Source organism: Penaeus monodon, unplaced genomic scaffold (genome assembly GCF_015228065.2).
Source record: "Penaeus monodon isolate SGIC_2016 unplaced genomic scaffold, NSTDA_Pmon_1 PmonScaffold_584, whole genome shotgun sequence".
Lineage (NCBI taxonomy): Eukaryota > Metazoa > Arthropoda > Malacostraca > Decapoda > Penaeidae > Penaeus > Penaeus monodon.
The window spans coordinates 44,748-58,965 of record NW_023660818.1 but is presented as its reverse complement, the minus strand read 5'-3'; the positions used below and the strand labels follow the sequence as shown (position 1 = coordinate 58,965).

The 14,218-nt window shown below is 15.4% G+C and overlaps 1 protein-coding gene across 1 annotated transcript in view; it reads right to left on the bottom strand.

Moving 5' to 3' along the window:
- Positions 1–13,408, bottom strand: part of LOC119571303 (inhibitor of Bruton tyrosine kinase-like) — a gene marked incomplete at its 3' end in the record, with an annotated part of 17,651 nt that extends 4,243 nt beyond the window's left edge. Inside the window, 1 exon segment of the mRNA XM_037918680.1 lies at positions 13,292–13,408. Within this exon segment, the coding sequence (XP_037774608.1) occupies positions 13,292–13,408 (117 nt within the window).
- Between the last annotated feature and the right edge of the window lie 810 nt (positions 13,409–14,218).

The window sequence follows — 14,218 nt, the reverse complement described above, 5'->3', positions numbered from 1 at the left end:
TGTGGGGTGTGTGTTTGTGTGTCATTTGTGTGTGGTGGTGTGTGTGTGTGGTGTGTGTTGTGTGTTTTTGGGGTGGGGGTTGTGTTTTTTGGTGTGTGTGTGGGGTGGGGTGTGTGAAAAATGATAAAATGTATATTAAAAAAAAAAATACTTTGAAAAAAATTTTGGGGTATTATATATGTTTTTTAAAAGGTTTTTGAATTTTCCCCATTGTTTTTGGGTTTTTTCGGGGTTTTTTTGGGGTTTTTGGGTGTTTTTATTATTAATTAAATTTTTTTTTTTTTTTTTTTTTGTTTTTTGTGTGTGTGTGGTGTTTCCTTTTTTTTTTTTTATTTTGGGGTTTTTGTTGTTTTTGGTTTTGTGGGTTTTTGTGGGGTGGGGTTTTGTGTGTGTGTGTTTTTGTGTGTTTTTGTTTTTGGGGGGTGGGGTTTTGTGGGGTGTTTTTTTGTGTTTTGTTTTTGTTTTTGTTGTGTAATATATGTTTTAAAATAGGTGTATTTTTAATATATGGGTTTTTGGGGGTTATGTTGTTTTTTTTTGTTTTTTTTTTTTTGTGTGTTGTTTTTTTATTTTTTATATATGTTTTTATATTTTTTTTTATATTTTTTTATTATTTTTTTATATTTTGTATATTTTGTTTTTTGTTTTTTTTTTTTTTTTTTTTTTTTTTTTTGTTTTTTTAAATTAATTAAATATATTTTTAAAAATTTTTTTTAAAATCATATATATATATATTATGTTTATATAATATATAAATTGTTTTTTTGGGGGGTTTTGGGGTGTTTGGTTGTTTTTGGTTTTTTGGTGTGTTGGTTTTTGGCTGGGGGGAGGGGTTTTTTTGGGTTTTTTTTTTTTTGTGGGGGCTTTTTTTTTGGGGAATTAAGAATTATATTAAAAAGTGAATTAAAAAGGAATTATTATTTAATAATTAAATTTAAATATTTAAATTTAAAAATATAGAAAATAATATACTTAAAAAATATTGAAAAATTTTTTAAAATTTAAAAGGGGAAAAACTTATATATTAAAATTATTTAATAAATCTGTTTTAAAGGTGTTGTCCCCTTGGTTAAATAAAATTTAAAATTCTAAAAAAAAAAAATTTTTGGGTGTGGGTTTTTTTTTTGGGGGTTTTGGGGGTTTGTGTGTTTTTTTTATATTTTGGGAAGGGTTATAATTTTTAAATTAAATATTAATTTGTAAATTTAGGTATATAATTTATAAATTTTAATGTATAAAAATTATATTTAATATAAATAAAATTATTTTATTTTATATATAATATATATATATTTTATATATTATTTAATTTTAATATATTTCATATATATATTTTTAAAATTATATTATATTATACTTTTTTTTTTTTTTTGGTTTTTTGTTTTAATTAGTATATATGAATATATTTAAAATATATAAAAGTATAATAAAATTATATATTTGTATATATTATTTTTAACAATATATTTAAATTGGAATATTGTATATGTATATAAGGGGAATTTATGGGTTATATTATAGGAGGTATAATATAAAATTATTTTATATCTTTTAAAAGATAAATAGTATAATATGAGAATTATTATATTTGTATTATATAAAAAATGTATATATATGATATAGGATTTAGTATAAAATATATATTATATGAAATATATAAATATTTTAAAATATATAATATAAATTTAAAAAAATTTTTTATATCCCTATATAAATATATATTATATAATTTTAATATTATTAAAATTAATATATTTTAGGCCCCATAATTTTAATTTTCTTTTAAACGGTTAGTTTTTGCCGAGGGGGTAAAACGAATGTTTTCTTTTTTTTTTAATGTATTTAACATATTTTTGTTAACATTATATAAAAGTAATTTTTTAAAATTTTTTCCTTATCTAAATATATTTGATTTAAATATATATAAATATAATATATTTAAAAAAATTTTATGTGCTTTTAAAATTTAAAAAGGGAATTATTTATTATTTATTTTAATTAAAATGTATATAAGATGTTTTATGTATATTTTAATAAGTGTTCAAAATTTAAAAATTACAAAAAAAAAATGGAAAATATATAATAAAATTATAATTTATTTTTATAATTTATATTACAAATTTTCCATATAAAATATAATTTTATTTTATATATAAATATATATAATAATCCAATATATATATATTTTAAAATTTTAAAATATATATATATATATATAAAATTTATAAAAGATAAAAATATAAAATTTTATAAAAAATAAAAAAAATTTATGTTAAAATAAAATTTTAAAATTTTATATATATTATTTTATATAGAATGTTTATAATATAAATTTTATATAAAAAATTTTACTATATTTTAATATATTCTTTACAATAAAAGTTTTAAATTTTAAATTTTTTAACAAAAAAATTATATATATTTAATATTTAATTATATATTTATATTTATTTTTTATATATAAATTATATATATATATAGGAAAAATATGTATTTTTAATAAAAATAATATTTTTGTTTTTAAAATTTAAGAATTTATATATTTTAATAAGATCTATTCCTTATTTGAAAAATTTTTTTATATTTTCCAATAAAATAAAATATATTTTTTTATATATAAGATTTTATATATAAAATTTATATAATATTATATATATATATATAATTATAAATATTTTAAATTTAAATAATTATGTTTCTTTCTTTTAAGTACATTTATAAAATGTTTTTATATATAAAATATATATTTTTAATATATATAAAATTTATATTTTTGTATTTATTAAAATATATTTTATAAAATATATAAAATATAATATATATATTATATTTTTTTTTTTTTTTTTTGGGGTGTTGTTTTTTGTGTTTTTTGTTTTTTTTTTTTTTTTTTTTGGGGAAATATATTATAAATATTATATATATAGTATTTTTAATAAAATTAAATAATTAATTTTATTTTTTATAAAATATATATATAATATTATATATATAATTTTTATATATATGAATATTATATATCATATTATAAAAAATATATATATTTTTATATATATATAATATAATATAAATAATATATATTTTAAAAAAAAATAAAAAAAAATTTTATATAATTAAAAAAATTAAAAAATATATATATATATAAAATTATTATTATAAAAATTAAATAAAAAATTTTATTATAAAATGAAATTATATATATATAAAATATATTATTTTTTTTTAAAATAATATATTATTATTAAAAATTAAGATATATTTTTTTTTTTTTTTTTTTTTTTTTTTTTTTTTTTTTTTTTTTTTTTTATTATAATATATATATAAATAATAAATTATATATAAAGTTTAAATTATCTATATATAAAAAAATAAAAATATAAAATTTAATATCTAATTATTACAAATATGTAAAATTCTATATATAAAAATATAATATATATATATGTTAATATATATATAGAAATATAACAAGTATATATATATAAAAAATTTTAAAATATATTAAAATATTTAAAAAATTATTTTAAAAATTATTTTTAAAATTATTTTTTGTATGAAATTTATTATTATGTATATTTTTAAAATTAGTATTTATTATTTTTCCCTATATATAATATATATATATGTATATATATATTTTAAAATTAAAATATATATATATATATAAAATTTTTAAAAAAAAAAAAAAAAAAAACAAATATATTATAATAAAAAATTTTTTATATTTTAATATATATATATATATAGATTATTTATATATTATTTTTTAAAATTTTATAATTATTATTATATAAATAGAATATTAATATATATTTTATATATATATATAATTTTTTAATATATATAATTTATATTATATAATTTTTATATAATATTATATATTTTTAAATTATATATATATAATATATATATATAATATATATAAATAAACATAAATTTTTATAAAATACAATATACATATTGTATTAAAATATATAAAAAAACCACACAAAACAACCAAAACAATATCTATATTCAAATTTTATAATTATTATTAAGTATGAAATTTTCTTTTTATGCAAGGGGTTTGTATGTAGACTAGTAGAGAATTATAGGATTAAAATATATATTATATATAAAATATATAATATATATAATTTATAATATAATATATATATAAAAGGGAAAAAGGAAGCAGAAAAAAGGGGAAACAATTAATATAATAATAAATATATATTAAAAAAAACATAATATTTAATATATAATATATATAATATATTAATATAAAGACATTATATATAAATATTGATATAAATACATATAAGATATATATAAATATTAAATAAAAAAATATATAATTAAAGGGTATAAAAAAAACCATATATATAAACAATTTAAGAAAATATATATACATATAAAATTATATAATATATATAAAATTAATAGCCCCATAAATTATAACAAAATTTAAAATATATAAAAAATAACAAATATAAAAAACCCATTACATAATACATATATTAAAAATATATATAAACCCAAAACACAACAAAAACAACAAAAAAAATTTTTTTATATATATTAAAATATACATTTTTAAATTTTTTTTTAATACTATTTTAATAATTATAAAAATATATAAAAAATATATAATAAAATATACATATAAAATACATATATATAAATTTTCTAAAATAATATATAATTAAAAAAACCCCCATAAAATATAAACAAAAAACCTTTATCTAAAAATATGTATATATAAAAATATAAACAAAAAAAACCCCCAAAATAAATATACATATTATAAATTTTAAAATATATACTTAATCTATAAAAGTTTTATTCCATGGGGTTGGTTAAAAATTATATATAAATAAAAAAATTATATTATAAAATATAATAAAAACCTTAATAATAAAAATACAATATAAAAATTTTAAAATAAAATAATAAAATAAAAATATAGAAACATATATATAAAACATATATAAAAATACATAAAATGTAACAATAAAAATAAATAATAATAAATAGATATTTTAAAATTACAACAAATTTTATACAACATATAAATAAAGCCCCTAAATACGACATATAAAGACAATAATAAATAAAATTTTATACTATAAAAAATCATCCCCATATATATTACATATATATATAATATAGTTTAAAAACAAAAATATAAAAACATACATAATACATAATGTAAATATAATAAACCAAACCCCAAAAAAAATATAATTATACTTTTATAAGATAATACATATATTTTTATTTTTTCCCAATGGGGTTTTTAATACATAAAAATATATAAAAAATATAATATATATAATATATACAATAAATATATATAATATATTTTATAAATATTATAAAAAATAAAATATATATGTATATATATACATATATATAACAAAAATTACTTTAATCCCCAAATATATTTATAAAATATACCCTTTTAAAATATAAAATAAAACCTATATATAAAGAAAAATTATCAACATTTATATTTTTTAAACATTAAAAATATATCTAAAAAACAGAATAAATTTTAAAATACAAGTTAAAAAAAATTTTAAAAAACAAAATCTATAAAATAAAAAATATATAAATAAATATCCCATACAAAAAAACAAATAAAAAATATATATACAACATATTATTACATAAATTAAATTAAAATTTTAAAAATTACATAAGAAAACATATAAACAATATAAAATTTACAAATATATAAAATAATATAACAACAATATTTTTATAATATACAAAAGTTTTACAGAAAATATAAAATATATATACATAATATATAAATAATCCCTAAATATACAAAATTAATATAATAATATACATATAAAATAAAAACATAATAATATAATATTAATATTATATATACACAAATAATCATATATATATATAAGCATAAATACTATATATAAAAATATATGAACAGAAAATAAAAATAATATATATTTTAAATATAATAAAAATAAAATAAAATAAATAATATAAAAATATAAAAACTTTATAAAATCTATTAATTATAAAATAACAAAATTTTAAATATAAAAAAATATAAATAAATATAAATACAAATATTAAATATAAAAAATTATATATTGAAACATTTTTTAAATATAATATAATATAAATATATATATATCCTAATAATATAATATAATAAAAGATAATATAATAGATATATTTTCTGTAATATGTTAATAAAATATGGACAAAAAATTTAAAATTATTATAAATATATATTTTTTTTAGTTTAATAAAAAAGGGGGTTAAAATTTTTATAAAAAACAAAATATTTATATATATATATATTATATTAATATAATAAAATAAATATAAATAAAAAAAGTTATATATATGTTATATTTTAATATATAATATATGAATAGATAAAATTATATAAAAAATATTAAAATTTTAAAATATATTATAGATATATATTTTTTGATATTTATATATATATTTTTTTTTATTTTAATAAATATTATTTTTTATAAAAGGGAAAATATATTTGGTATATATAATGATGAAAATAATATTATATATACTATATATATTTTTAAAATAATATATATATAAATATAGAAAATTTTAGGTATATATATTGGTTTTAAAATTTGTAAATATATAAATAATATATTAATAAAAATATTATAATATTTTTAAAATGTAATATATATATAGAATATATAAATAATATAAAATTTTATATGTATGAAAAAATTTTATTAAAAAGATATATATTTTTATATTTTTGTAAATATATATTAATATATATTATATATATATTATATTAAAATTATATTTTATAAAATTATATATACATTATTAAATATTATATATTTATATACATTTTAATTTTTATATATATATATATATATTATAATATATATATGATTTTAAATATATATTTTATATAATAATATAAAATTATAATATATATAAGTTATTACTATATTTATATTTTTATATATATATATATATATATATATATAAATATAATAATAAAAATATAAATATAAATAAAATTATAAAAAATTTTATATATAAAACGTTTATTATAAAATATAAAAATAAATATATAATATATAAAATAAAATAAAATAAAATAAAAAAAAATTTATATATTAATTATTATATTTTAATTTTATATATATATTATATATTGTATTAAATTTTATATTTTTGTTTAAATTAATAATAGATTATATTTGTTTTAAAAATATATTTTTTTATAAAATAATTATATTTAATATAATATGTATATAATTATTTTTATTTAAAAGAGATACTATAAATTTAGAATAAAATTTTTATATAAAATTAAAAAATATATAATATATTAATATATTTTATATTTATATATATATATGGGGAATATTATATGTTATATATTTTTATATATTTTAAAATTTATATAGTATTGTATATAAATGATATATAATATATATATATATATATGTATAATTATTTTATATATTATATGTTTATAATGTATATATGTGTTTGTATATATATATATATATATATATATATATATATATATATTTTATATAATATATATTTTAATATATATATATTTATATGTATACATACATATAATATGTATTTATATATGTTTTACAAAAATATGTATCCCAATATAAAAACAAAATAAAATGGTATGTTACATACATTTATATATTAATATTATATAAATATATAATATAATATAAATAATATTTATAAATATAAAAATTTGTTAATAATGAAATATATAAATATATAATAAAAAATTAAAATAAAATATAAAATAAATATATATAATTTTGCAATACGTTATAAATAATAATATAAATATTATATAATAATATAATATATATATATTAATAATAATATATTTTTAAAATATATAATATAAAAAAGTTTTACATTTTATATTATTTAAAAATTATAAAAAATTTATTTATTTATTATATATTTATATATACAGAATATTAACATTTTTTCATATTTTTTAAAAAAAAAATAAATATATAATATATATATATATATATATTATATAAAATAAATATATTATATATAAAATTTTAGGTATAAATATATATACAATAAATATGCATGTATATATATGATACATATATAAAACTTTATGATATCCCAATGTGGTATAACTTTTTATAGAAAATATATATATACATTATAGGGATAAAAAAAAAATAATATATTTTATATTATATAACTATAAATAAAATATATGAATATATAAAAACATTTATACATATGCATATAACATATGCAAAAAAATTACATATTATAGAAATTATAAAATATAAAATTAATATATATATTTTAAAATTATATATATTTTAATTTTAATTATTATATATGTATAAATATATATTTGTATATATTACATATAAAAAAATCAAAGAGATAGATAGATAGTAGATAGTTTAGTAGTTTAGGTATATAAATATATGTAAACCCAAATTTTATAAAAATATATATATTTTATATATATTTTAAAATAATATATATTATTATTACCAATATTTTAATAACTTTATATATTTTTCCCATATAATATTTGAATATACACATATATATTTATGTGTATATATATACATATATACACACAGCTATGCACAGAAACTTGATAAGTGAAATATAGCCTGAAATTTGTGAAGAATGTTTCTAACATGAGCTTCACAGTTTCCATGAATTTTTTCTGGATTGGACATAAAATGCAATAAGAATATTTAAAAATTTTCAGGTAGATTGGGGGGAAAAAGGGTTTTTTCTAAAAAGCCGTTTTCCCAAAAAGCCTCATTTGTTTGAGGTTCCTTTTGCTTTTTTACTTCAAAAAATTTTATTTGACAAATATTTTGCATTTTCATTTTTTTTCTCACCTTTTTTAAAAAGAGTTTTCCCCCATTTTATTGGGGAGAAAATTGATTTTTTTTTCAAGAAAATCTTTTTTAAATACAACTTGAAGATATTTTTTGCAATCTAATTACCTATTTATCATTGAAAATCAGTATTTGATTACTTAGGCCCATCTGAAGTTGCCCTTTTTTTGGTTAAGAGTAGGGGTTTCCTTTTTCCTAGACTAAATTTTTAAAAAGGGACAGGGGAGAGTTGTTGTCTCCAAAAAAGAAGGCTGCAAAAAAAATTCCCCTTGGGAAAGGTTTAAAATTATCAAGGGTTCTACTGTAAAAGGAGAAAATTTAAAGGGGGATTGCCCGGGAGAAAACCCCTACCTTGTCCACCCCCTTAGATTAAAAAAAAAGAAAAAAAGTTGTAGATATATATAGTTGATTTCTTTTGTATATTATAGAGTATAAAATTGTGATTTGTCATATATCATTTAAACAGGGAATCCCCCCTCTTGCAGTGGTGGCACTACCACAAGTTGGAAAAAATAGATTTTTTTTTTTTTTTTTTTTTTTTTTTTTTTTTTTTTTTTTTTTTTTTTTTTTTGCCTTTGTTGGTGGAAAATCCCTTTGGTTAAATTTTTATCCCTGAACTACCTAAAAATATTCTTTACTTTGATTAACTCTATAGGAAGGTTGTATCATGCTCCGATTTTTTTATTTCCGTTTATTTTTATTTTTTTTTCGGACTCTGCCATGAGGAACAAAATTTTCATTTTTTTTTGGCCATGCATATATATTTATATATATTTTGAAATTCAAAAATCAGGGCATGGTACGATTTGCACACTCTGAACCACTTGCAGAAGAATGAATAAGGTATGCAGGCACTCAAAATTTACAAAACCCGCTTAGGGAAAAAAAGTACTGAAAACTTTGACCTTGAGATCGGGAAAAACATTACAAATTTGGGTTATTTCTGTTATTTTTTGCAAAACAATGAGAAAAAAAATAATAATAATAAGAGGGACATTATTCCAATTTTAATCAGAATTTGTTTTCAATAGGGCCCATATTTTGTATATTAAAATTTTAATATAAAAAAATTTTAAAAAAATAGTTATATATAATAATAAAATTATAATATATAATTTTTTTTTTTTTTTTTTTTTTTTTTTTTTATGAAAGTAAAGATTCCTGTCTGAAATTTTTAATAAATGCATTTTAAATCATAAAGACAACAAATCTAAACTAAGTTTTTTTTTAGAAAATCTGATTGGAAAAAAATGGAAAAAGAGGAGGCCCAAAATCAGTACAAAATTTTAAATATAATTTATGTTTTCTAGTTTGAATACAACATATTGGTTAAAAAATTTTGAGAATTATGGAAGCACACATGTAAAATTATTTTACAGTGAGAATTTCCAAGAACGTCAAATTTTTTTCAGTGCTCCAAAATGGGAGGGGGGAGCTGGTCACTGGGTGGTTTTAACTTGTACGACAGTTAATATGGTATGTAAAACAACGCACAAAGATTAATTTTTTAATCACCCTTTCTTTAAAAGGGAAGTAACCCCGATTTTAAATAAAAAAAAAAATATTATTTTTTTTCAGTTTAAAATCATTTTTTTTATTGATATTTGAAAAAAAAATGTTTTTTGGGGCGAAAAACCATTACAATTTTGGGGCTTTTCAGTAATTTGAGACATTTTTTTTTGCAAAAAAGTGAAAAATGATTGGGACCCCCGGGGGTGGGGTCGGTTATTTCTGTTTTTATAGTCCCTAAAAATAAAGCTAAAAATATAATTTTATAAAATATATAATGTATATTTTAAATATATATATATATAATATATAAAATATAATAATATAAAAATTATATATATTTTATATATATAATATTTTCCCTAGGTTGAATTTTTTACTGAAAACAACAAAAAGGGTGTGCAAAGTGATCAACCCCTTTTTAAAAGGAGTGCATAAGCCCCCTTTTCAAAACCCATTAAAATTTTTCCCTTTTTATGCAGGTTCACTGTGTACAAATCTTTTCAATGAAAAAATAATCAATATTCATTTATTTTTAAAAGTTCAAATTTCCCAAACAATAGGGGGGCCCTTCATTGTGGGTCACAACAGAAAGGGAAAAAATTAAAACCCAAAAGGGAATTTCCCAAACAGGGGGACGTTAAAGCCCCTTTTAGACCCCGATTCCAAATCAGAATGTTATCATTAGTTATACTTTATTTTAACTTTAGTGCTTTGAATGGGTTTTAAAATTTATAGGCCCCTAAAAAAACCCTATACCCAAGGGAGTCTCGAGGGAAAATTTCATTTTTGCATAAAGTACAAAAAAACCACACATTAAAGGGAAAAATATTTAAAAATTTTCTTAACATCATTGTGAAAAAATTTTTTTTATAAGGGTTATAAAAGTTTTTTTTTGGGACATTTGAAATCAACCCAAGTCCCAATTTTAATAACCAAGTCCCATATGGGGGGACTGCAAAAAACCAAAAGTCCTACAGGTTTACCTGGGGGTTAACCACCTTTTGTCGAAGTTTACCTTTTAGCTTTTTATCCCCTTTGAGCCCCCAAGAAAAAACCCCAGTTTTAGTTTAAAAAGTTTTTGGAAATTTTCCCTTTCTTTACTTGTACATATAACATAGGCTAATTATATCAATTAGATCCTATACCCCCCTATTTTGGGTTGGTCCCTATAACCCAATTTTGGTGGGAAAAATTTATGCTTTTTTAAATTTTTTAAAATGAAAGTCACTGCACAAATATGGTCTGCAAGTCCCTTAGCCCCAGGGGGAGTCAAAATTTCTTTTAAAAAATTCCCCCTTTTTTTTTTATAATGCTATCAATTTCAATGGTTTTATTTTTTTACATTATAAGTATTTCCTAATTTTAAATTAAAATTAGTAGCAGAAAATTTTTAAAAAAGAAAACAAAAATTTCATTTTAAAAAAATTCAAGGAAAAGGCAAATACAGGTGGGGAACAAGCAGAACTCTTTAATTGGAAAATTTGGCGATTTAGTACAATAAAAAGCCATCTATGTGTAAAAAATCAATAAAGAAAAACTCCCAGTGGGCAAGGGGCCATATATATCATGCACAGGGTTTTTGGGTAAAATAGTATTGTGTATATGTACATATGTTAATATTATTTAATAGAAAATTATATAAATATTACATATATATTCTATATAATTACCATTTATAATTCTATTACATATAATATATATATATATATATATATTATATAAAATATATATATATAACATAAATAACTTATATATGATATAACATTAATAGTTTATAAATATCATATATTAAATATACATATTATATAAATATATATTATATAAATACCATCAATATATAATATCCCATAAATAAAATATAACATGTTTAAATATATGTATGTATATAATGTAAATATGTGTATATGTATATAAATATTTAGTATATAGATATATATATATATAATATATATATTTTTATACAATATTATATATACAATATATAGTATGATATTATGTATGTATATATATAATGTATATATATATTATATAAAATTTAAAAAAATATAATATATAAATAAAATTATATATGTAGTATATATATGTATATAAAAATATATTATGTATTTAAAGGGGTATACAATATATATTGTATATGTATTAATATATTATATAATATATATATAATATATAATAATACATATATATATACATATATATATGTATGTATATTATGTATGTAATATAATAGATATATATATATATATATACATAATAATATGTATGTATGTATATATATATATATATATATATATATAATATGTAGTTTTTATACATGTATCATATATATAAATTTAATACATGTTATATGCATATATAGAAATATATAAATATATATATACTATATATATTTTGCTATGATTTACATATAATTGTAAAATATCATATATAACATATATATTTTATGTATATTACACATTATGAATATAATAAATATATAACATATATATAAAAATATATAGATATAATATATAATATATATATATATATTATATAAAATAATATGTATATAATATTATATATAAAATATATAGTATAATATATTTATTATATTATATTATATTTTTATATCATATATATATTATTATATATTATAATATATATTTATATATATATATCTAAAATATATATTATATATATATTATTTTATATATATATTAATTATATATATATATTTTATATATGTATATTATATATATACAATATATATAATATTTTTAAATTAATACATTATATAATATATATGTATTATATATTTATTATTATATATTTCATATATTATATACTTTACATATAGATATATATATAAATATAATCATCTATGAAAATACCATTCAGTTACTAACCTTTATGTAGCTAATGGCCTGTGCATCTGTGCCCCTTATTATTGCAGCAGTTATCTGTGAACCATGCTGTTGTGAACGGCATGTCAAGGTGCACTCTGGGCTCAAAATGCCATTCATTTAAGGCCCAACTAAAGGTTAACTGCACATTAAAAATTCTTCAATCATCCACCTGTCCTTCTTTTTTCATTAAACCAAATTTTTGGCACAGTTTCAAAAGACATGAAATAAAAAAAGGCAATTCATATCATTAGCCACACTTAGTCTCCTGTCTTCAAAAGAATAAATCTCATATTAAGTGTCTGATTTAAAATTTATTCACAAGTTAAACCAATTAGTATGCACCATTTTAAATGATATAAAAGGGACACATTCTTGGTTTCTACTACTTTCCATGATCTTTTAAATCAGGGAGTGGAGTAAACAATGAGTAAAGCGGAGACAACTCCCCCTTTAAACCTTTTATACAGAGGCAATCTTCTGCTCCTCCGCACTAAGGCAGCAATCTTCATAAATGAATCTGGAATGAGAAAACAATATCAAAACATATTCTTCCAATCCTACCACAAGTTTCTTGCAAAACAAAATTACATTTCCCCTAAAACAGGGCATTCTCTCCATTTAAATCACAAACAAATAAATAAATATATATGTAGGAAATATCTATATACATATATATATACATATATGGTTAAATAAAAATATAATCACCAAAATAAAAAAAAAATTCAAAAAAAACCCATTACAAACCGGAAATTTTTATATTCAAAGTTATTTGAAAAAATTTTTAACCATTTCAAATTAATTTTAAATGATTAGTTTTAAAAATGGGGTTAATGAATTTAATAATTTTTAAAAAAAAAAAATTTTTTTTTTTTTTAAAAATAAATATTTAAGTTTTAAAAACTTTAAATTAAAAAAGGGGGGAAA